The 24,775-nt window shown below is 42.9% G+C and overlaps 3 protein-coding genes across 3 annotated transcripts in view; 2 read left to right on the top strand and 1 right to left on the bottom strand.

The window, feature by feature from the left end:
* LOC135504604 (guanine nucleotide-binding protein G(s) subunit alpha) overlaps nucleotides 1-9,025 on the top strand; it is a 30,852-nt gene extending 21,827 nt beyond the window's left edge. Inside the window, exons 7-12 of the mRNA XM_064923324.1 lie at nucleotides 795-868; nucleotides 1,048-1,106; nucleotides 1,380-1,500; nucleotides 6,124-6,254; nucleotides 6,439-6,506; nucleotides 6,753-9,025. Coding sequence (XP_064779396.1) covers nucleotides 795-868; nucleotides 1,048-1,106; nucleotides 1,380-1,500; nucleotides 6,124-6,254; nucleotides 6,439-6,506; nucleotides 6,753-6,899 — 600 coding nt within the window. The 3' untranslated portion in view covers nucleotides 6,900-9,025. The remainder of the gene's footprint in view (nucleotides 1-794; nucleotides 869-1,047; nucleotides 1,107-1,379; nucleotides 1,501-6,123; nucleotides 6,255-6,438; nucleotides 6,507-6,752) is intronic.
* A 3,102-nt stretch (nucleotides 9,026-12,127) lies between these two features.
* Nucleotides 12,128-16,676, bottom strand: LOC135504603 (vesicle-associated membrane protein-associated protein B-like). The gene is made up of 6 exons (XM_064923323.1): nucleotides 16,408-16,676; nucleotides 15,019-15,171; nucleotides 14,760-14,863; nucleotides 14,383-14,463; nucleotides 13,945-14,121; nucleotides 12,128-13,713 (listed from the first exon to the last, which is right to left on the bottom strand). Exons 1-6 carry the CDS (start codon nucleotides 16,493-16,495, stop codon nucleotides 13,549-13,551), a joined length of 768 nt encoding a protein of 255 aa, XP_064779395.1. The 5' UTR covers nucleotides 16,496-16,676; the 3' UTR covers nucleotides 12,128-13,548.
* A 1,100-nt stretch (nucleotides 16,677-17,776) lies between these two features.
* On the top strand, nucleotides 17,777-24,567 carry LOC135504602 (charged multivesicular body protein 4c-like). Its single transcript, XM_064923322.1, has 5 exons — nucleotides 17,777-18,082; nucleotides 22,676-22,853; nucleotides 22,956-23,070; nucleotides 23,185-23,311; nucleotides 23,516-24,567. Exons 1-5 carry the CDS (start codon nucleotides 17,899-17,901, stop codon nucleotides 23,578-23,580), a joined length of 669 nt encoding a protein of 222 aa, XP_064779394.1. The 5' UTR covers nucleotides 17,777-17,898; the 3' UTR covers nucleotides 23,581-24,567.
* Nucleotides 24,568-24,775: the final 208 nt, after the last annotated feature.

The following is a 24,775-nucleotide window of genomic DNA, read 5'->3' as shown; positions in this document are numbered from 1 at the left end:
AACAACAGCTTATCATGAGGTACTCAGGTGAGCAATACCTTGAGACTTCTTTGATATTAGACATCACGCACCAGCAGTTATTGACAAATAGACACACCCCCGTCCTTCATCTTACCAGACGTAGCTGCTCTGTCCTGCCGATGCACGGAAAACCCAGACACCTCTATATTATCCGTATCATCGTTCAGCCACAACTCAGTGAAACATAAGATATTAGTTTTTAATGTCTCGTTGGTAGGATAGTCTTGATCGTAGATCACCCAGTTCCCCCCCCCAATGATTGCACGTTGGCCAATAGTACGCATGGTAGTGGCAGTTTACCCACTCGCTGACGAATTCTCACAAGTCACCCCGACCCCTGTATTTCCGTCTTTTCTTCATGGGAATGATGGGAATTTAGGCCTGGTTTCAGGAAAACAGTATGTCCTTAACGTATGACTCATTAAATAACACAATTTCGTCCTGTTTTGAGGTGAGTAATGTCTGTTCTGTCCAGAATCTATTTTCTGTCATAAGAGACAGTAGCAGCAACATTATATACAAAATAAGTTAAAACAATGGGAGAAAAAAAAAAATAGCACAGTTGGTTAGGAGCCTGTAGAAATGACAGCCATCCCCTACGGCGCCATTATAATTACACCCTATTCCCTGTATGGTGCACTACATTTGGCCAGAGACCTCAATTGGAGAGAGATGCCTACTGTACTCCATTATCAACTTTTCAGAATATTGATTGTTATTGATAAATATAAAGCAGATGAATGACTCCAGTCTTGTCTTTTGTCATCTCTCAGGACCTACTGAGATGCCGAGTGCTCACCTCTGGGATCTTTGAAACCAGATTTCAGGTGGACAAAGTAAATTTCCAGTGAGTATAACCCAGGGTTATCGTCGCATTCGGTTATTAGTACAATACTCAAAGAGAAATCTCCAACCCGTCCCTGCAGACGTTTACGAGTCCATACAGTGCAGCGAACATGTGATTCATCACTACGCCACAAGGTGGTAGTGTGTGGCATTTGTCTCACCTTGCCATTTCTTCAACAGCATGTTTGATGTTGGTGGGCAAAGGGATGAACGTCGGAAATGGATCCAGTGCTTTAATGGTAACATTTGTTTTTCCATTTGATCTGGCCAACCCAATAGAGAGTAACTCACAATTCGGATCTCATTTATAGATCATTTTTAGTCTAGAAGGGTCTTAGTCTGTATTCTCGTTCCTTTAAAGGTTTCACGTATTTTCCTACCATCGCTTTTCTGCTATGACTGTGTGTTTTGATCTTAGGCTTAAACCTGAAGTGCCTTTTGACTGTGTCATTGATTGGCCGTTTACAAAACCAGTTTGCCTGTGCCCTTCCTCCCTCTGTCTTCCCCACTAGATGTAACAGCCATTATTTTCGTGGTGGCCAGTAGCAGCTACAACATGGTGATCCGGGAGGACAATCAGACCAACCGTTTACAGGAGGCTCTCAATCTATTCAAGAACATTTGGAACAACAGGTGACGCACAAATGCACGCACACACCAGTGGCGGCGCACACACCAGTTCTTTTCTTTCTATTAAAGCATATTGGATGACTGTCATTCATATTCCATTCACCCAGCTCAGGTTTAGGCTACTACATGATTTTCCCTATACCCATCATGAGGTTGCTACAACCTAGCCTACAAAATGAAAGTTTATAACGTAGGTGCACAGGTTGAGAGACAAATCGGGAGTAATCAGGGTGGTCAGACAGTGAGTGACACATTCAGTAACGCCTTGCATACTGTTGCCTGCATCGGACTAATTTGGGGGTTAATCATTAGTCCACTTAAACAAGAGCTTCTGTTGGACAAAGTCAGGTAGGTCCCTCCTAGGACTGTGGCGGTCATGAGATTTTGAAAGCTGGGTTATTGTCATGCAAAAGAATGCCAGTCTCACGGTAACTGACTGTTAGTGAGCGTAAACACATTTTGGTTGTGGAAGAGCGAAAAAGTAGGGAACTTGTTTGTTCTCGCATCTATACGCTCTCCTCTCACCTTTACCCTTCGCTTGTGGACTTCATGTTTTTCTATTTCAGCTTTACAATCATTTTAAAGATCTTCTGATTTCATCTCTCCAGTTTGTATTGGAAAGAGAAGGGTTAGTAGTGAAGAGTGGCGCAGCGGTCCTAAGGCACTGCATCTCGGTGCAAGAGGCATCACTACAGTCCTTGGTTCGAATCCAGTCTGTATCACATCCGGCTGTGATTGGGAGTCCCATAGGGCGGCGTACAATTGGTCCAGCGTCGTCCGGGTTTGGCTGGGGTAGGCCGTCATTGTAAATAAGAATTTGTTAATTGACTTGCCTTGTTAAATAAAGGTTACCTTTAAAATAATAAATAAATTAAAGAAGGACATATATAATCAGGATTTTCTTTGGTAGTCTTTTAGGTAGAGAAATCTAGCTTGCTCAGCCAGCCATTGGCTAGGACAGAAGGCCTCTGCCATACAACTGTATTAGAGCAGAATTTTGGAGTGACAGTGGAATTAAACAATCATATTTTGACTTGCAATGGGTGGGCCCGTAAAAAGATAGAACAAATAAACAGCATCCGTTTGGCGTTTCCACTCACTACCAAATATGGCGATACTACCAAATATGGTAGTGAGAGGAAGCCCAATGGCTGGCAGTGGGAGAAGATGGAACGAGATGGATTTTGGCCAACATTCTGGACATTGTCATCGATTTTAATTTTTTTTTAAAAAAAAAACAGATTGCAAAAGTATTTTAAAAAAGTGTTTAGGAGTGCAAATGTGAATTGAGTTATTGCACATCACAGAATAGGCGTTCTCTTAACGGAAATATGAAAATGCATACTAGAACACGCCAATATGATCTCGCTAGCTCCTGGTTGGCTCAGTTTGCCCACTATGACTCATTTTGTTCCAATTAGTCCACAGCCTGTCGTTCCCATCTTGTTTTAGTTACAACATCTTTGATGTCACTACTAAGAGCACAAGAGAAAGTAATCCGTGGCGCAAGCAGTAGTTTCCCACGCTATAAAAGCCAATTTATGCTTGATCTGAAAATGTGGTCGGAGGCTTCGTATGGAGGGTGTGATGCAATTGCAGAGCCTCCGGAGGCACTTAGAGGCAAAATCAAGCTCCATACCACATCGCCATCGCACACATTTTGTAACATTGTGGAGTGCTCCGCATTGACATGGTTGACGGTAGGTGGGGGCGGTACGTTCTGTATAAACACAAAACCCTGACGTCTGTGGAGGCTGCATGATAGCAGTAAATGCCACTTCAGATATCGGATTGACCATGCAGAGCCTTTTACACTAGTAACGTTAGCTAGCTTGTGTTGTAGTAGTGAGACGATGGTGGCTGCAGCAGCTGTTTTCAACTTTAAGGTGGATGTTGTTGCTAATTTGTTAGCATCCCCTTTCAAGATAAACTGAAATAAGTTTGAAAGGTAATGTTATTTTGGAGTTTGGTGCAACGTATTGGAAGATTTTTGGTTCCTCTGAAGGCCTAGGTCCTAAAGTCACGGTTCTCCACTGTATTAATGTTATAGTCGACAAACTAGAACTAAGGCGTTTGTACACTTGGATTGGATATACTATCACACAGTACAGTGTACAACAGTTAGTAAAAACGACAGCTTACCTTGACTTGAAGGAGTTGCAGTGTTGGATAGTCTTAGCCAGCTGGCTAACATAAATACAGTGGGGAGAACAAGTATTTGATACACTGCCGATTTTGCAGGTTTTCCTACTTACAAAGCATGTAGAGGTCTAATTTGTCATAGGTACACTTCAACTGTGAGAGACGGAATCGAAAACAAAAATCCAGGAAATCACATTGTATGATTTTTAAGTAATTAATTTGCATTTTATTGCATGACATAAGTATTTGATACATCAGAAAAGCAGAACTTAATATTTGGTACAGAAACCTTTGTTTGCAATTACAGAGATCATACGTTTCCTGTAGTTCTTGACCAGGTTTGCACACACTGCAGCAGGGATTTTGGCCCACTCCTCCATACAGACCTTCTCCAGATCCTTCAGGTTTTTGGGGCTGTCGCTGGGCAAAACAGACTTTCAGCTCCCTCCAACAATTTTTCTATTGGGTTCAGGTCTGGAGACTGGCTAGGCCACTCCAGGACCTTGAGATGCTTCTTACGGAGCCACTCCTTAGTTGCCCTGGCTGTGTGTTTCGGGTCGTTGTCATGCTGGAAGACCCAGCCACGACCCATCTTCAATGCTCTTACTGAGGGAAGGAGGTTGTTGGCCAAGATCTCGCGATACATGACCCCATCCATCCTCCCCTCAATGCGGTGCAGTCGTCCTGTTCCCTTTGCAGAAAAGCATCCCCAAAGAATGGTGTTTTCACCTCCATGCTGGTTCATGGTTGGGATGATGTTCTTGGTTGTACTCATCCTTCTTCCTCCAAACATGGCAAGTGGAGTTTAGACCAAAAAGCTCTATTTTTGTCTCACCAGACCACATGACCTTCTCCCATTCCTCCTCTGGTTCATCCAGATGGTCATTGGCAAACTTCAGACGGGCCTGGATATGCGCTGGCTTGAGCAGGGGGACCTTGCGTGCGCTGCAGGATTTTAATCCATGACGGCGTAGTGTGTTACTAATGATTTTCTTTGAGACTGTGGTCCTAGCTCTCTTCAGGTCATTGACCAGGTCCTGCCATGTAGTTCTGGGCTGATCCCTCACCTTTCTGATGATCATTGATGCCCCACGAGGTGAGATCTTGCATGGAGCCCCAGACCGAGGGTGGTTGACCGTCATCTTGAACTTCTTCCATTTTCTAATATTTGCACCAACAGTTGTTGCCTTCTCACCAAGCTGCTTGCCTATTGTCCTGTAGCCCATCCCAGCCTTGTGCAGGTCTACAATTTTATCCCTGATGTCCTTACACAGCTCTCTGGTCTTGGCCATTGTGGAGAGGTTGGAGTCTGTTTGATTGTGTGGACAGGTGTCTTTTATACAGGTAACAAGTTCAAACAGATGCAGTTAATACAGGTAATGAGTGGAGAACAGGAGGGCTTCTTAAAGAAAAACTAACAGGTCTGTGAGAGCCGGAATTCTTACTGGTTGGTAGGTGATCAAATACTTATGTCATGCAATAACATGCAAATGAATTACTTAAAAATCATACAATGTGATTTTCTGGATTTTTGCTTTAGATTCCGTCTCTCACAGTTGAAGTGTACCTATGATAAAAATTACAGACCTCTACATGCTTTGTAAGTAGGAAACACTGCCGATTTTGCAGGTTATCAAATACTTGTTCTCCCCACTGTAGCATTCCTCTCTGAGTCAGGTTGCTGAGTAGGCCAAATTTAGATGCATTTTCTAACTAAAAGAAAGGTAAACTAAGAAGAAAAGAACATGCAAAGCAATATAGCTAGCTAGCTCTCTCTGCTGCTTCTCCTTAATTTGGCAAATGTATTTGTTCAAAACTGTACAATTGTCTATCTGAGTCAACGACTCACCGCACTTTATGCACTGCAGTCTTAGCTAGCTGCAGCTTTTGCTTTCAGTAGTAGATTCATTTTCTGATCCTTTGATTGGGTGGACAGCATGTCAGTTCATACTGCAGCTGATAGAGCTCTGATAGGTTGAAGTACGTCCCCCGAAGTCCTCATAATTACTGTTTAAGTCTATGGAAGGGGTGAGAACCATGAACCTCCTAGGTTTTGTATTGAAGTTAGTGTACCCAGAGGAGGACAGAAAATAGCTGTTCTCCGGCTACACGATGTTGCTACCCTAGAGGGTGCTGTTGAGGATAATGTAGACATTCATTGCAAAAGTGTTTTAATCAGTTATTTGGTGATGTGAATATATTTAGTATTATCTAAAAAAATAATATTTTTTTTATGTTTCCCTTCTTACTTACGAAATTTACTGAGTAGGGTGGTCCTCCCCTTCCTCCTGAGGAGCCTCCACTGACACACACAGAGAAACGTGCACAACCCATGACACCCATTATCCACGAACAATGAAGATTCATTCTATTCCTCTGTTCTATTAAAATGCTCTCATTAATCTAATTTGCTCGCTCTAATGGACCACTGACTGCTTTCTGCCAGTGTATTTACCCAGCATCTCTGTGTGTTTGTCTCTTTAGGTGGCTGCGGACCATCTCTGTCATCCTATTCCTCAACAAACAGGACCTGCTAGCGGAGAAGGTGTTGGCTGGGAAATCAAAAATCGAAGAGTATTTCCCAGAGTTTGCACGCTACACCACACCGGATGATGGTGAGAGACACACACACACACACACAGAGACTGCTTCTGATTTTAGCCACAGTAGGTGGCTCCTGACTGTTCTTTCCTGTGGCTGATAAGTAATCGCCATAGCGAACTATGGCACTGACAATGTGTGGTGGTGTACCAGAATCCAATCATAACACTCATCATTCAGTCTCTCACGCTTCTATAGCAACACCGGAAGCAGGGGAGGATCCGCGTGTCACGAGGGCAAAGTACTTCATACGAGATGAGTTCCTGGTAAGTGCAGACCTTCCGATGTCTCCCCTGCTAATGTTACGTGGAATCTTATGGTATTGATTACAAAATAGTATCTAATCGCAACAAAAGATGACAAATGAGATGACTTTCTCTTCCTCATATTGAATAAGTTAGCAGGAAGGCTAACGTGCAGTAAGTGTTAGATTTTGTTATTGAGTCAAGTGGATGATGTCCTGAATGGTGGTAGTGCACATTTGTCTCACTGTGATTTTTTTTTTTTTTCAGAGGATCAGCACAGCCAGCGGAGATGGCAGGCACTATTGTTACCCCCATTTTACCTGCGCCGTCGACACGGAAAACATCCGCCGGGTCTTCAACGACTGTCGGGACATCATTCAGCGGATGCACCTTCGGCAGTACGAGCTCTTGTGATGGGAGGGGACTGCAACACAGACTGGGAACCCCGACCTCCGGTCCCTCCCTGACCCCCACTCCCCTTCCCTGGAACCCACCCCTGTCGCCCTGACTCTGTGTGCTCTTGGGGACTCCTGAAGTCAAACTAGACATGAGAGCTACAGCGCAACATGGAAATTGCTATTGAAGTACTGCAAAACACAGAATACATCCAAGCCAGATCAGCTGAACTCCACAGCATTTTAGCACTGTGCTCAAGACTTGAACCCATTTCACCACACACACACACACACACACACACGGGCGCGAGTACGCACACTGACATGGCACCGGACTGTCTTTCTTTCACAACCTCCGTTCATATTTTGACACACACACACACAGACACTCTTAGGCACACTTAATCTCAGTTTACCCATAACTGCTTGCATACAGAGAAATAACCCCACACGCTTTTACTCGACTGCATGGTCACTGGTCCTGAACTGAGCAAGTCCTGAGTCTTAGCTGCTTGCTGGCTGCAGCCACAGATTGACTGGCTCAGTGTTTTCAATGAATCACAGCCAAGATACCTACCAGGAGCAATTTCAATGACGGACAATGAACCAGGGAAGCATCATGGTGAGCGGGGTTTGGGGGAAGGGAATATTTATGTGAATTTGGTGGAGCTTGGACACCATGACACCCACAGGATTGTCACATGACTTTGCCTTGTCGGTACAGCAGCGGAAGGAGAAAGGCCAACGTTCACAGAACTCAACGGAGTGCAAAGCTCATACAGTACAGTACCATATAAGTTAAGAGAAGTCTGATCAGCCCCGTTTGTCTCCACGGTTTGTTTTGTCTGTGTAGACTGTTGTGCCATTGTGCCCTGTGCGCTCTCTCACACACACTCTCTCTCTCGCCTCTTTCACTCCTCCCTATCCTCTCTCTTAACTTCACCACATACCATGCACTGTTACTTTACTGGCAATGCTCTTTGTTATGTTTTTAAAGAAAAAATATCCTGAAATTAAAAAAAGAGGAAGATAATGATAAATGGGACACTAATCTTTACTCATATGGTCACTCTCCCGTCACCACCCCTCCTCCTTGGTTTCCTCCATTTCCCTTATCCCCACTCTCTCCTATCCTACCCCTCTCTCCTACCCTACCCCTCTCTCCTACCCTACCCCTCTCTCCTACCCTACCCCTCTCTCCTACCCCTCTCTCCTACCCCTCTCTCCTACCCCTCTCTCCTACCCTACCCCTCTCTCCTACCCTACCCCTCTCTCCTCCCTACCCCTCTCTCCTACCCTACCCCTCTCTCCTACCCTACCCCTCTCTCCTACCCTACCCCTCTCTCCTACCCTACCCCTCTCTCCTACCCTACCACTCTCTCCTACCCTACCCCTCTCTCCTCCTTCCCAGGCTCTTTGTATCTCTTTAATTTACTGCTGAACTATTATTCTTGTACAGACTGTAAAATGTATTATTTTGTACAACTTTATTGAAAAATGACTAAGAAGATCCCTGTGCCTTGATCACGACTGTACGTGTATAACGAGCTAAAGTGGGTGTTATACTGCGCTGTATGGATTGGCCAGTTGCCCCCCCCCCTCTCTCTCCAGGGATTGGGAACAACCATTCGTAGCTTTGGATTTTTAATTTCCCTCCCCTATATGATTTAAATGTCTATTTTTGGATCCATATACCAAAAAATATATAAATATATGAAATGTCTATGGATTTAAAAAAGTATTTTATTGGTATCAAAGAACCTTGACACATTTTATAGTGTGCCTATTGCTGTAACTTAAATTCTTTTCGTTTAGGTTTTGTTCAGGTTTTGTTTCATTAGCGAACAACATGAAGGGTGAGTTTATTTACCTTTTCTTTCTTTTTTTTTCTAGCTTAAAGGTAAAAGGTCATGACAAATATCCAAATGCAAAACATTGCTTGTTTCTACATGAATTATTTTCTTTTGCTAAAGATGACAAACAATTGTATTGTTTTGGGGTCCTTCCTAGTGTTGCACAACAGACGGACTGTACAGTATTACACTTTCACTTCAGTGCCCTAGTTTTCATTTACTGTGTACATCAAAAATGGGTCTCTACTTTCAGAAGAGGAGCTCTGCGAAATAAAGGTTTTTGGTGCAGACAGCCACGGGCCCGTCCTTACACACAACCACAAGGACAAACCTACACCAGATACACCCGTGACATTTCATTCATCCATCGTTAGCCATGTCTCGTTATGTCCACTGTATTTACTTAGACAGCTCGTTTAACTCCTCGCTGTTACTTCACTGCTTTTCAAAGAGAACATTATACTGCATCTATCACATGCATCACAACTCTATTCAATTCTGTCTTTGTTTCCTATCCAAGGCGATAGAACGGTCATTCCCAGTTTAACCCAGACACAGGCATTCACCACAAAGCTTCTTTGCACAAATACACAGTTACAGTTTTATGAAAAATATTAACATGGGTCTTTGGGTATTTGCCTAAACATTGTGATGTTGACCTACACCATGACAATGTTTGATGAATGTACTTCTCGTCAGGAGTGTAGCTTAGGGAATTACAAGATAATTAACTGTAGTAATTTAGATGAGGGGACGTAATATGTTTCAATTGCATCTATTGACGAGTTCGTCATTAGTTCAAGGTCACAGGAAGTGTAGAGGAAAGAGGCAGGAGTGCTGAGAGTTGTGAGTGGTGAGAGTTTCAGCCCAACATGAATGTCCCTTTTATTTATTTTTACCTTTATTTAACTAGGCAAGTCTGTTGAACAAATTCTTATTTTCAATGATGACCTAGGAACAGTGGGGTAACTGCCTGTTCAGGGGCAAAATGACAGTTGTACCTTGGGGATTTGAACTTGCAACCTTTCAGTTGATCGTCCAACACGCTAACCACTAGGCTAACCTTACGCCCCATATGACCACCGTTCAGTGCCATGCTCCTGAACATGAGAACACTGCCATTGACAACTGCGAGCAGAAGGTTGGTGTCCTATGTAGCATGATGGACAAGTCTTCTCAATGATATTGAGTGAGATTTACAGGGTGGTTGACCCATGAACTACACTGAATATACCAAACATTATGAACACCTTCCTAATATTGAGTGGATTAAACACGTGACCTCAATAAGGGATCATAGCTTTCACCTGGGTTAGTCTATGTCATGGAAAAAGGCAATGTTTTGTATACTCGGTGTATACTTTGTTTTTATCTATGTCCTGAATGGTTGACATAGCTTGCTATTCCTGGTGACTAGGTGAGGGCTGGGTTCATGGTCTGTGATGCTCTGTGACAACCATATCAGAATAGCTTATCCTGTCTTGTATTAAACAGAGACCTCCATACTTTGTTTGATATATGCTATGCATTCAGATAGTGAAGTTGTCTGAATACTATTTCCACATGTTACGTTACAGCCTTATTCTAAAATTGATGAGGTAAACATGTATTCAATCCATCTACACACAATACCCCATAATGGCAAAGCGAAAACAGGTTTTTAGACATTTTTGCTAAATTATAAAAATTAAACATATACCTTATTTACATAAGCAGTCAGACCCTTTGCTATGAAACTCGAAATTGAGCTCAGGTGCATCCTGTTTCCATTGACCATCCTTGATGTTTCTATAACTTGGGAGTCCACCTGTGTAAAATGCAATTGATTGGACTATTTGGAAAGGCACACTATATAAGGTCCCACAGTTGACTGTGCATGTCAAAGCAAAAAAAACAAGCCATGAGGTCAACAGGATTGTGTCGAGGCACAGATCTGGGGAAGGGTACCAAAATAATGTCTCCAGCATTGACGATCCAAGAACACAGTGGCCTCCGTCATTCTTAAATGGAAGAAGTTTGGAACCAACAAGACTCTTCCTAGAGCTGGCCGCCCAGCCAAACTGAGCAATTGGGGGAGAAGGGCCTTGGTCAGGGAGGTGGCCAAGATCCCGATGGTCACTCTGACAGAGCTCCCGAGTTCCTCTCTGGAGATGGGAGAACCTTCCAGAAGGACAACCATCTCTGCAGCACTCCACCAATCAGGCCTTTATTGCAGTGACCAGACGGAAGCAACACCTCAGTGAAAGGCACATGACAGCCCACTTGGAGTTTGCCAAAAGTCACCTAAAGGATTCTGACCATAAGAAACAAGATCGAACTCTTGGGGCCTGAATGCTAAGCGTCATGCCTGGAGGAAACCTGGCACCATCCCTATGGTGAAGCATGGTGGTGGCAGCCTCATGCTGTGGGGATGTTTTTCAGAGGCAGGGATTGGGAGACTAGTCAGGATCGAAGGAAAGATGAACGGAGCAAAGTACAGAGAGATCTTTGATGAAAACCTGATTCAGAGCGCTCAGGACTTCAGACTGGGGTGAAGGTTCACCTTCCAACAGGACAATGACCCTAAGCACACAGCCAAGACAACGCAGGAGAGGCTTCTGGGACAAGTCTCTGAATGTCCTTGAGTGTTCCAGCCAGAGCCCGGACTTGAACCCGACCAAAAATCTCTGAAGAGACCTGAAAAAAGCGGTGCAGAGTGGCTCCCCATCCAACCTGACAGAGCTTGAGAGTAATTGCAGAGAAGAATGGGAGAAACTCCCCAAATACAGATACCCAAGAAGACTCAAGGCTTTAATTGCTGCTGAAGGTGCTTCAAAAAGTACTGAGTAAAGGGTCTGAATACTTATGTAAATGTGATATTTCAGTTGGTGGTACAGTGACTGAAAGTTTGGGAACCACTGCTCTAGTCTGCCACTTTCCACCACTAGATGGTGACAAATCAATGCATGTCAGAATCTTACAGCCCCATCTCCGTAAGAATAATAATTTATTTGTACAAGCAAGCATTTATAGTTGAACGAGATGAAATCTGTCTGAAGGTGGAAGGAGTATCAACAAGTTATAGAGGGAGGGTCCAACTTTCAGTAATGCAGGGGCTTTGTGAAACCTTGGTCCTGTAGAATACAGCTGTTTTAGCAAGTGAATAAGGTATTACTAAAGGATTACATACAATCTTTATAAACCTATAAATCTTTAGATCAACTAAATAGGGCATGCACGAAAGACTGTGTGGACACAGGCACGCCACACACTCAAACACAAAATCTGTCCCAACAATAATGCAAAATACTAACTGGGGCCATTCCAAACTCCCAAAGGTTGCACTTTACACCTTTGCTTGGTTGTCCTTGCACCGTGAATAAGACTGAAGCAAATTAACTTTCCACCAAAAAAACATGTTTTGGGTTTATGCATTTAATTCATTATTATGATGCTACACAATCCATTATATTGTTTAATGTACATACAAAACTGTATCCAATTATTGTGGTTACATGTGATGGTCTGAAGCGCCAAAGCAGTTTTTAATATATTGTTCACAGCTCAATTCTCCATCCAGCCGTCCACAATCCAAGCCCCCCAAGCTACAAAAAAAAGTGATTTTAAATACAAACAGGACGGTTGATTCTTTAGACAGCTAAGACAGAAACCAAACCAAGAGAGAGAACACCCCAACCGATAGCTAGTTCCGAGATGGTCCCTTTTGAGAAGTCATATTTACTGCCTTGTTTAAGACACAGGAATAAAGAACTATTGAGGTCATTTCCATGCTATTTGTAGACACTAAATGAGAACTTGATTTGAATACAGTGCGTACAAATATAATTACAAAATAATTATGCCTTACATGATACTCTAAAAAGAACTGAAGCAAAGCACAAGAACAAAGTACTATCAAACTATATACAGTGTCATGAGTCCAAACCCATCGTTATATTTTAGTGTACTGTATGTCAAAAATGGATGTTGCATATTTCTCTTACTCAGCTGCAATCAGATACAGGACTTGGATCACTTCCAGGCTCCACCTAAGGTAAAGCCATTTGCTGTCATCTGGAAAAGCTGCATCACTGTTGTTCTCTCTGAAGATGACAGCCATTTCATACTGACCCTGAGGATATCACTCACATCCCAGGCCTTCGACCAAAAGGACAAGTCTGCCATTCTGTACTTTCACCTCAGTCACTAATCAAGTGTGCATAGAACTAATTCACTGCAGCACGGTGAGACAGTAAATCTGTGATATATTGAAAACCAATTACAAGTTTGACTGTTGGAAATAAAAAGCAACCTACTGTATTGGAAAGGGTCTCTTTGGGACAAAACGATGGTTAACATTTCATTTTCAGTTACCTCCTAAATCCATTTTCTGTTTTATAAAAGGAATAATTTTGGATGACTGAATTTACATAATTACCCATTCTTGCTAAAACTCACAGGGAGCCTCTCGACTCACAAGATACAGTGTCCTTCCCTTAAAAAAAGCAATGAGTAAAACATTCACACAACATCAGAACTGTCACGTTAATCCTGCAGTAGGAAAAGCCTTTGCCTTACCGGAACACATTGCTACTTATAGATCACAACGTTGCCACTTCCCCACACAATAATTTGTACTGTATCTGCGAGTAGGAGTGGAAGGACGGAGAATAGAGTGATTTTAAAAAGGCAAGACGACTCTTGATTACCTTCGCTTTATGTTAAAAAATGTCACTACTCAAATAAACTCGTGATGTTGCATTACGCAACAACAACAAAAAGTATACATCCCGTTGTTGTTTTGTTCGGTTCTCCGAGCACGCTGCCACTGGCTGTCTACAGGACCAATTTCCCGATGATGACTCCGATGACGAAGAACAGCACGCAGAGCGCCAGAACACGGGTACTTAGGCCCTCCTCCTTCGTCATGGCCTGGGAGGAAGAGGAGTGGGGGGAGGACACCATGGAGGTGACTTTCCTCTTCCGCAGACCATCGTCCTCCTTGGTAAAGGGGGAGGAGTCACAGGCCAAATGCCAGTCAAACCATGTTGAATATAGAACAGCTGTTTGTTTTTTTTGGGCAATAACAGTGAAACAGCCGTTACCCATCTCAAATAAGAAACGAAAGGTGAGGCCTGTTAAGTAAGTCTGCATTGTTACAGATGGTGCAGATAAATGTAATGTGTGAAACAGATCTGACTGTTGTGTGTCCTAGAGCCATTAGAGACTCACCCTGATCTGTTTGTTCTCTTCCCGTAACCTCTGGACCTCCATCTGCAGCCTCTTGCACTCCTCCGTGATCTTCTTCACCTCCCCGTCATCCAGGGAGGAGCTGGCCGACTTAGGGAGTGAGGAGAGCTCTGGCTTTACGGGGGCGGAGGACACATTTGTGTTGCTTTCACTGGCATGCTGTGGGGAGGAGTGGAGGAGACAGAACTATGCAGATGAATAACAGAATGGGGATGAGAAAGACAACATACAAAAAAAAGGGCAATGGCTGCTTCAGATGCAATGGAGATGACAATCATTCAGGAACTGTTTGTGAATGGAATGAAGGTGCTCTGAACGCATCTTACACTAAAATGAAATATATGAGGGAAGGAATATTAAGAAAAATACATGCAGTTGGATGTAGTGATATGACAAGATATAGTGACGTAGAGTACTTACAATTTTGTCATTCTCGAGCGGCAGCTCAAATGCACATCTCAACTTGGAGTCCATCAGCTCTTCTGGCTTTGCCTCTTTCCACTGTCGGTGGGAAGGATAGATTGAGAGGAAGAATGAGAGAGAGAAAAAGAAGAAGAGGGCTGACGGAAAACTGAATCACAAGGCAACACCAAGATGACCACACCCAGCTTGACACTCATAAGACAAGCATATCTTGACAGCACATTTGTCCCACTTGCAACACCTAAATAAGTAGAGGATTGAGACAGTAAGTACCAGTCCCTCTGAACTAGAACTGCAACTTGAATTGACTTACTGTGATCATCAGATCATAATTAGTGACATTCAGATTAATCACATTCCATTTGGACACTTACCACCCCTTCCATGTCAGTCATGTCATACGGAGCAAGCACGGACTGCACCATGAATTTGTGTTTGCTCTTTTCATTGGGATCATAGTCGAAAGGCTGCAGCATAACTGTGAAACAAAGCAGACAGATAAATGCCACTGAGCAATCTCTTAGCAACAGCACAACGTGTTACCTTACTTTGACCAGCTCAACATACTTTTAGTTCCTCTATTTGAGATCTGTCAGTTACAATAAATGTGCAATCAACCAAAAAGACACCAACCAGACACATTGATTGAGGTGCCTGCGTCGATGATGCCACTGTTTGGACGGACACAGTATCGACGGGGTGCGGTCGTCTTGACTTTGAAACAGACATTTCTATCCGTTGGGTTGCCTAGCTTCAGGGTGGCCGTGACAACATCTGTAAATGGACCTTGAAAAGACAGAGAGAGAACAGACAATAGATATCAATGCTAGCTAGCTGACTCATCTTATTATAGCGATCTTATTTTTTTCCCCAAAAAAAGTTGAGGAGGACCATTTTATTGAGATGACCCCATCACCAATATTTTTTGTTATCTTTAGACTTATATCATTAGTTATGATCTATTTTGTTATGACTATTGATACAATTCTCAAAACCAATCATCAATATAGTCCCTGTTCAATAATTCCATTAGAAGAGGTAAAACGGTCCACCTCCGGATCTTACCATCCTGCTTGGACTCACTGATCCGTGCCTAACAATTGCCAACAGTCACCTTTTTCTACAGCAGTATTTCTCAATCAATTCCTGCGGCTCCCCCTACGGGGTGCACATTTGTGTTTCAGCCCATCTATAAACATACCTGATTCAACTCGAGATTCCCCAAAAAGCACGCCACTTTGAAAGAGCCTACGACTGGAAGTGACTTTTTCGTAACCGGTTAGGGGAATGTACGCAGCAGGTTAGGCTAATTAACGGAACAAGTTAGGATTACTAAGTTAGGAAAGGGGTTAGTCTCAGCGAAAATGCGCTCAAACCTGCTACGAAGAGTCACTTCCGGTCCTAGCTGTATCGAAGTGACGTTTCTTAGGGAATCCCGATTCAATTTATCGAGGCCGAGGGATTGTTGTTGTGTGCTGGGCTGAAACAAAAATGCCCACGTTTAGGGTTAGCCCCAGGAACGGATTGAAAAACACTATTCTCTGTATCCATTCGGGTAGTTTTTTTTTATTTTTATGGAAATTTCCCTAGTGTAGTCCTGACCGTAGAGAAAGTATCTAGTTTGCTACCAACGTTATACATTTTTTCATTAGTAGCTATTGAAATAAGTATTTATTTATGCTGGCAACAGCCGACTCACAAACCAGGGAGATCGTGATTATGATAGTAACTGAATAGCATGCAACTGATATTGATTGAGGAAATGACCCGGGCCTGCTTTCTCGTTACAGGCTAAACTAGAAAATGACAGCTAGGCGTTAGCCTGTTAGCATCGGTAAGTAGAAGACGTCGGTATGCAATGTCGCTTCACTTGTCACCACTCTAAAAACCAAATAGGAAATATGATACACCGTGTGCAGACCCATCTTTTCACAATGAAGTTAACACTATTGTTAATACATTATCTAGGAACGATGGTCAAATATTTGCAGACCCAACTATCAGGCCCTGCCCTAGTCTTACCTCTAAATTTCAGTTCGTGTGGTGGCTCAAGCTGGAGGACTTGTTCTTGTCTGGCCATGTCACAGACGTTCGTAAGCCTTTCTGACATAAATTACCTGGACTATATGTCGCAGCTGTTTCTATTATGGCTATTGTATATGTTCCTGAATACGACCTGACTTCGGTAAGGGATAGCTGAGGATAAAAATAAGAAAACTTGGACTGCCAACAACAGCTGAAGCTAAGCTAGCAAGCAGAGAGCAGGAAGGAAGGGCTCCGTGTGACGTCATGGGATAGGGCAGGTTTGTGGAATGTCAGTGAAGATCTTTTCTGTGAGTTGTTACATTTTTGCAGGGTTATTTTTAAATGACCTGGACAAATGAAAGATCAACCCGAACAGCCTCTGCTCTGATATGGCAACTATTTGAGAATGTAAAGTCAATTTAATTTAGAACAGGGGTGTCAAACTGATTTTACCCCAAGGGCTGCAAAGGAAATCGGAGGGTGTTTCACTTCTGGTAATGAACGATCCAGCCTACCTACAAAGGAGGAGCTGTGAACGTCTCGTACGACGAGGTGCCCGATGAAAAGCTCAAACACAGGAGGTTGGTGGCACCTTAATTGGGGAGGACATTCTCATGGTAATGGCTGGGAGAGGAGTGATGCCATTCCATTCACTCCGTTCCGGCCATTATTATGAGCCTTCCTCCCCTCAGCAGCCTCCTGTGACTGCTCCAGGGCCCATCTATCAGATACACCATCAGTGCTCCCTCCGCTCAATACACTACTTTTCCGAACTGCCTATCAGAACAACACAAGCGACTTGGAGAGATTCTACATGTTAGTCAGTCCACCAGATCAGAGGCAGTAGGGATGACCAGGGATGTTCTCTTGATAAGTGCGTGAATTACACACATTTCCCTTCCTGCTAATCATTCAAAATGTAACGAGTCCTTTTGGCTGTCATGGAAAAGGAGTAATTAGTACATTATTTTCTTTAGGAATACAGTGGAGTAAACGTTGTCACAAATATAATTAGTAAAGTACAGATACCCCCAAATATCTACGTAAGTAAAAATACTTTTAAGTTCTACTTAACTACTCTACACAACTGTGAAAAGTCCAATATAAAATGTATATATTATTATTATTATTATTATAAGGGCGACAGGTAGCCTAGAGGTTAAGAGCGTGGGGCCAGTAACCAAGTGGTTGCAGGTTTGAATCCTTGAGCCGACTAGGTGAAAAATCTTGATGAGGGCACTTAACCCTACTTACTCCTGTAAATTGCTCTGGTTAGGAGCGTCTGTTAATTGACAAAAAAAATATTATTACACTTCTTATCCAGCAGGTGGAGCCCCATGGAATACCACCCACTAGGGAATAATATTACGTCATACAGCCTTAACCAGGAAGTAGGAAAAACAATCGGCGAGAAGAGTGACACCATAGACTGTAGTTAGTCTGAAACGTTTTAAAAGGACATTATTTCCATATAGTTTAGATCCCAGAATGTCCGTGTTTGGGAAGCTGTTCGGCGGTGGGGGGAAAGGAGGGAAAGGGCCGAGTCCACAAGATGCGATTCAGAAACTCCGAGACACAGAGCAGATGTTAGCGAAGAAACAGGACTTTCTAGAGAAAAAGATTGACCAGGAACTCATAACTGCAAAGAAAAACGGCACAAAAAACAAACGAGGTGAGTCGCCAACTAACATAACATATACATATTCACGATGGTTGTCTAACTTGGCTAGCTAATGAAGCTAGCTACTTAAAGTTCGCCTGTATGTTAACGTTAGCAACGAGCTGGCTAACTAGTCAAATCAGCTAACTTTCCGAGCGGCCACGGCTGTCACTGAATGTCAGGTTGCCAGGCTCGCCCTATCTCGTTTCCACAACTGTGTTAGAACAGCTAAATTACATTATCCCCGTGTATAGGTGCGTTCTGTGTTAGTGACTGCTATCAAAACTCTGGCTACACCATCAACAAGTTAGGGGATTTTGTGTGAGTCATGAATTTGCCTGTTTGTCAAGAGAAGGGAAGGGGCCACCCTTCCATTGACACAGTATCTACTTAAAAATGTATTCCATTTGTAAAGCGCTTTTCATTATACAGAATAATCTCAAAGTGCATAAAATTTAAATACAAACAAAAATACAAACGTTGCAGTTAAAATTGACACTAGACTCTTAGGTACTAAGTTACTGCTTGTTTATTTTTTCACCTTTATTTTATGACTAAACAAAGTTACATGGCCTGTAGTGATTTTTATTTCACCTTTATTTAACCAGATAGGCCAGGTGAGAACAAGTTCTCATTTACAACTGCGACCTGGCCAAGATAAAGCAAAGCAGTGCGACAAACAACAGAGTTACACATGGAATAAACAAGCGTACAGTCAATAACACAATAGAAAAAGCAATAAATAGGCCATAGTAGCGAGGTAATTACAATTTAGCAAATTAACACTGGAGTGATAGATATGCAAGTAGAAATACTTGTGTGCAAAAGAGCAAAAAAAAGTAAATTAAAAACAATATGGGGATGAGGTAGGTAGTTGGATGGGCTATTTACAGATGGGCTGTGTACAGCGATCGGTAAGCTGCTCAGATAGCTGATGCTTAAAGTTAGTGAGGGAGATATGTCTCCAACTTCAGCCATTTTTGTAATTCGTTCCAGTCATTGGCAGCAGAAAACTGTAAGGAAAGGTGGCCAAATGAGGTGTTGGTTTTTGACAAGTGAGATATACCTGCTGGAGCGTGTGCTACGGGTGGGTGTTGCTATGGTGACCAGTGAACTGAGATAAGACAGAGCTTTACCTATCAAAGACTTATAGATGACCTGGAGCCAGTGGGTTTGGTGACGAATATGTAGCGACGAGAGCATACAGGTTGCAGTGGTGGGTGGTATGAGGCTTTGGTGACAAAACGGATGGCACTGTGAGACTGCATCCAGTTTGCTTAGTAGAGTGTTGGAGGCTATTTTGTAAATGACATCGCTGAAGTCGAGGATCGGTAGGATAGTCAGTTTTACGAGGGTATGTTTGGCAGCGTGAGTGAAGGAGGCTTTGTTGCGAAATAGGAAGCCGATTCTATATTTAAGTTGCTTAATGAGTTGCTTAATATGAGTCTGGAAGGAGAGTTCACAGTCTAGCCAGACACCTAGGTATTTGTAGTTGTCCACATATTCTGTCAGAACCGTCTAGAGTAGTGATGCTAGTCGTGCGGGCGGGTGCGGGCAGCGATTGGTTGAAGAGCATGCATTTAGTTTTACTAGCATTTAAGAGCAGTTGGAGGCCACAGAAGGAGTGTTGTATGGCATTGAAGCTCGTTTTGGAGGTTTGTTAGCACAGTGTCCAAAGAAGGGCCAGATGTATACAGAATGGTGTCGTCTGTGTAGAGGTGGATCAAGGAATCACCCGCAGCAAGAGCAACGTGTATGTATGTATGTGTGTGTATATATATCAAATATTACTCACACACAGAGAAAAGTCGGCCCGAGAATTGAACCCTGTGGTACCCCCCATAGAGACTGCCAGAGGTCCGGACAACAGGCCCTCCGATTTGACACACTGAACTCTAACTAAGAAGTAGTTGATGAACCAGGTGAGGCAGTCATTTGAGAAACCAAGGCTGTTGACTCTGCCAATAAGAAAATGGTGATTGACAGAGTCGAAAGCCTTGGCCAGGTCGATGAAGACGGCTGCACAGTACTGTCTTTTATCGATGGCGGTTATGATATCGTTTAGTACCTTGAGCGTGGCTGAGGTGCACCCGTGACCAGCTCGGAAACCGGATTGCACAGCGGAGAAGGTACGGTGAGATTCTAAATGGTCAGTGATCTGTTTGTTAACTTGGCTAACTTTAGAAAGGCAGTGCAGGATGGAAAAAGGTCTGTAACAGTTTGGGTCAAGTGTCACCCCCTTTGAAGAGGGGGAGAGGTTGAACAGAGAGGTTGAATAGACTAGTAATAGGGGTTGCAACAATGGCGGGAGAATTTTAGCCCAGCTGATTTGTACGGGTCCAGGTTTTGCAGTTCTTTCAGAACATCAGCTATTTGGGTGAAGGAGAAGCTGGGGCGGCTTGGTCAAGTAGCTGCGGGGGGTGCGGGAGCTGTTGGCCGGGGTTGCGGTAGCCAGGAGTAGAGCATGGCCAGCCGTAGAGAGTGGTGGTAAGTGTTTCCTAACCTCTGCAGTGGGCAGCTGGGAGGAGGTGCTTTTATTCTCCATGGACTTTAGTGTCCCAAAACATTTGAGTTCGAGCTACAGGATGCACATTTCTGTTTGAAAAAGCTAGCCTTTGCTTTCCTAACTGACTGTGTATTGGTTCCTGACTTCACTGAAAAGTTGCATATCGCGGGGACTATTCGATGCTAGTGCAGTACGCCACAGGATGTTTTTGTGCTGGTCAAGGGCAGTCAGGTCTGGAGTGAACCAAGGGCTGTATCTGTTCTTAGTTCTACATTTTTTGAAAGGGGCATGCTAATTTAAGATGGTGAGGAAATTACTTTTAAAACACAACCAGGCATCCTCTACTGATGGGATGAGGTCAATATCCTTCCAGGATAGTAACCTAATACTGAGTGCCAACAGAGAGGCTCCAAGTGACTCCTGTCATTGGTTGCGTTCCCCTGTTTAGACGTTGCATGCCTTAACCAGTGGTTGCGTGCGACGTCATTGAGTGTGTTATCGACTGGCAGAGTGCCCTAATATTGGATGGGGTTAGCTGATACATAAAATACCTATCCAGGTGTTGTAACATCTGGCAGGCGTCAGCAACGCCTGAGCAGAGGAATACACCCAAGTATTGAGTAGTGTTCATGACAGGCTAGCGTAGCCCAATAACGGACTAAAGGAGCCTGATGTTAGTCCTTATAGTCCAAGGACCTTACATGTTCTGTTTCGAGGCGAATTTAACAGGTTAACACCGTTGCGATTTACAGTATTTTTAAAAATTGTTTCCAAAACCGTACCGCAAGCGATGCGTTTTAACGTTCTCCCGGCCAGAATATACTATCTTTAATAGGCGCTAAATGCAGTTAGCGTCTATGAATGACTTAAACATAGATATGACATAATATAATGGTCCAATATATAAATGCAACATATAGCAATTTTAACGGTGTTACAGTTCATAAGGAAATCAGTCAAAATAAATAAGAGGCACTAATCTATGGATTTCACGTGACTCTATGCAGCTGTTGGTCACATACCATAAAAATAAGTAGGGGCATGGATCAGAAAACCAGTCAGTATCTGGTGTGTGACCACCATTTGTATCATGTAGCGAGACACATCTCCTTTGCATAGAGTTGTTCCACTCGTTTTCAAAGGCTGTGCGAAGTTGCTGGATACTGGTGGGAACTTAAACACGCTGTCATACACATGGACCCAGAGCATCCCAAACGTGCTCAATGGGGTGACATGTCTGCTGAGTATGCAGGCCTGGGACATTTTCAACTTCCAGGATTTTTGTAAAGCTCCTTGCGACATGGGGGCATGCATTATCATGCTGGAACATGAGGTGATGGCGGTGGATGAATGGCGCGACAGTGGGCCTCAGGATCTTGTCACAGTATCTCTGTGCATTAAATTGCCATTATATTTGTTGTACGTAGCTTAAGCCTGCCCATACCATAACCCAACCGCCACCATGGGGCACTCTGTTCACAACATTGACATCATCAAACCACTTGCCGACACACCATACACGTGGTCTGCGGTTGTGAGGCCGGTTGAATGTGGTCTGCGGTTGTGAGGCCGGTTGAATGTAGAAGATTGCTTATGGTAGAGAAATTAACATTTAAATTCTCTGGCAACAGCTCTGGTGGACATTCCTGTGGTCAGCATGCCAATTGCACACTCCCTCAACTTGAGACATCTGTGTCATTGTTGTGACAAAACTGCACATTTTAGTGGAACATTTTCCCCAACACAGGTGCACCTGTGTGAGGATCATGCTGTTTAATCAGCTTCTTTATATTGCATACCTGTCAGATGGATGGATTATCTTGTCAAATGAGATATGCTCACTGAGAGGGATGTAAACAAATTTGTGCACAACATTTGAGAGAGAGCTGTTTTTGCATTTTGAACATTTCTGGGGATCTTTTATTTCAGCTCATAGAACATGGGACCAACACTTTACATGTTGCATTTAATATTTTTGTTCAGTGTAGTTAGAGGTTATGTATTTACTCACATGATAGTCCTGGGGATTCAGAAACGCTGTCCATGTTTCCGGGAATCGAACCCACTAATCACTTCAATTCCCCTTTCACTACGCACAGCGGCCCTGCAGGCCTTGAAAAGGAAGAAGCGGTACGAGAACCAGCTTACCCAGATCGATGGCACATTGTCCACCATCGAGTTCCAGAGGGAGGCACTGGAAAATGCCAATACCAATACTGAAGTGCTCAAAAACATGGGCTTTGCCGCCAAGGCAATGAAGGCTGCCCATGAAAACATGTAAGCAAGGGCACACTACTTGTTTATTAGCTTTGGTCAGGTGCAGTCATACAGCTCTTGTATTTATTCAAATCTCTCTGTTCCCCTGTCCGGTTCTGTTAGGGACATAGACAAAGTAGATGACTTGATGCAAGACATCACTGAGCAGCAGGAGCTGGCGCAAGAGATCTCAGATGCCATCTCAAAACCTGTAGGCTTTGGAGAGGAGTTTGATGAGGTAGGTGACAATGTTCATTGCACATTGTTCTTTATTTGTCTTATCAGTGCTGCTAGTTCAATAGTTGACCAGATATCACAGAGACTGGGCTGTTCTTATCGTCTTGCACCATAGGATGAACTCCTGGCAGAGTTGGATGAGCTGGAACAAGAGGAATTGGACAAAAACTTGCTGGAGATCGGCGGGACAGAAGATGCCCATCTACCCAATGTGCCTTCTACTTCATTACCCTCCAGACCAGGTGAGTCTTTTGGAATATACAATAATATGCAGTAAAACAAGCAAATCCTCCATGGGAACATTGTATGCCACGGTTACTGTCCCAACAGAACATTAAATAACTAATTGATCTATTGTAATTTACCACTTTATTACTATAAAACATTTATTTACCACATTTACTCAAATAATTCACTATCTGCATGTTTTTTAATTTTAATTTTAGCCAAGGAGGATGAAGACGAGGATGACATGGATGACTTACAGCGCTGGGCAATGGAGGCCATGTAGTTGCATTACTGACACCACCTGCTGTAGAGGGAAAGAAAGGACTTATTGAATATGGTTGTTTTGTGTCCGAGGAGAACCAACCACCTAAAACTATCACTACAAAGGCCAATGCTGTAGGTTCTGTTTCCCGCCCAAAACTAGAGAAAGGGTACCATGGCCTTGCATGAAAAGATGGAAGTAAAAAACCTGTATAAAAGCTATAAACAGGATGTTTGAATCCAAAATTCTCAATAAGTTTAGCATAATCAACACCCGCTCTTGCATTTGGGCAGTTATTGTAATATCACTTAACTGTTCTGTTGCCTTTGTCTGTGTTGATGTTATGAACATCACTGACAAATTTACATTTTAATACATGGGAGTTGCAATGTCTATTTTTCCGACTTAAACATATTTATCGTGTGGCGTAGTGGGTGTGGTCAAGATGTTTTTATTAGTACTTACTTTTTGTTTAATTTCTACCAAAATAGGAAGACATGAGCATGCGCTCATGGTAACATTTAGAATGGTCTATTTTCAGGATTGTTATTCTGAAACTGGTTTTACAACATTTTGACGATTCCAACTCCAAAGCATCCTCACAATGAGACACTTGTGATTTGAAGGAAATATCTAAATCGTTTATATTGTTGCTGGCACGGGGTTTTCTTCATGTGCTCAGCATGCAATGAGGCAAATCTTAATACACCGCACAGCTTTAGAGAAAGAGAAACTCCACCCTGTTCTCTTTTCTGAAAAAGTGTATGTTGAAAAAAAGTCTACATACTAACTGCAGCAAAAAATAAGAATGCTTTGTAATGAAATGATTATAAGGTAGATATGGTATCAACATTTTGGATTTGAGGATTAGTTAATTTTTTAAGCAATGTATTAAAACAAAAATACATAGGAAAAAGACAACAAGGATAAGCATGTTTGCATTGCTATGGTTTATTTATCCAGATGAGAACATTATTTGGAAAATCATTAAAGTTTTGGATTATTTTATTGTGGGTGAGGTTTTTCTTGCTTATGGATCAGTGAATTCAAAGTAGAAAAGCATTTTTTTTTATTACTTTGAAATCATTGAGGTGTTTTAGTTTAATGTTTTTCAATGTGTCTGATGTTGCTGTAATTTCAGGTAGGGAATTCTTGAGTCCAATCATATTTTATTTGTCACTTGCTTTGCAAACAACAGGTGTAGTCTGAAATGCTT

The sequence above is a fragment of the Oncorhynchus masou genome, chromosome 18 (assembly GCF_036934945.1).
Source record: "Oncorhynchus masou masou isolate Uvic2021 chromosome 18, UVic_Omas_1.1, whole genome shotgun sequence".
Classification (NCBI taxonomy): Eukaryota; Metazoa; Chordata; class Actinopteri; order Salmoniformes; family Salmonidae; genus Oncorhynchus; species Oncorhynchus masou.
This window is presented reverse-complemented; position numbering and strand designations above follow the sequence as displayed.

Excerpts from the sequence above, each read along its gene's own strand:
- LOC135504603 (XM_064923323.1), bottom strand. The coding sequence starts at position 16,495 with ATGTCAGAAAGGCTTACGAACGTCTGTGACATGGCCAGACAAGAACAA. Across the intron at positions 15,172-16,407 it reads ACACGAACTGAAATTTAGAG|GTCCATTTACAGATGTTGTC; the intron begins GTAAGACTAGGG and ends TGTCTTTTCAAG. Across the intron at positions 14,464-14,759 it reads TGACTGACATGGAAGGGGTG|TGGAAAGAGGCAAAGCCAGA; the intron begins GTAAGTGTCCAA and ends TCCCACCGACAG.
- LOC135504602 (XM_064923322.1), top strand. The coding sequence starts at position 17,899 with ATGTCCGTGTTTGGGAAGCTGTTCGGCGGTGGGGGGAAAGGAGGGAAA. Across the intron at positions 18,083-22,675 it reads CGGCACAAAAAACAAACGAG|CGGCCCTGCAGGCCTTGAAA; the intron begins GTGAGTCGCCAA and ends CACTACGCACAG. Across the intron at positions 23,071-23,184 it reads TTGGAGAGGAGTTTGATGAG|GATGAACTCCTGGCAGAGTT; the intron begins GTAGGTGACAAT and ends CTTGCACCATAG.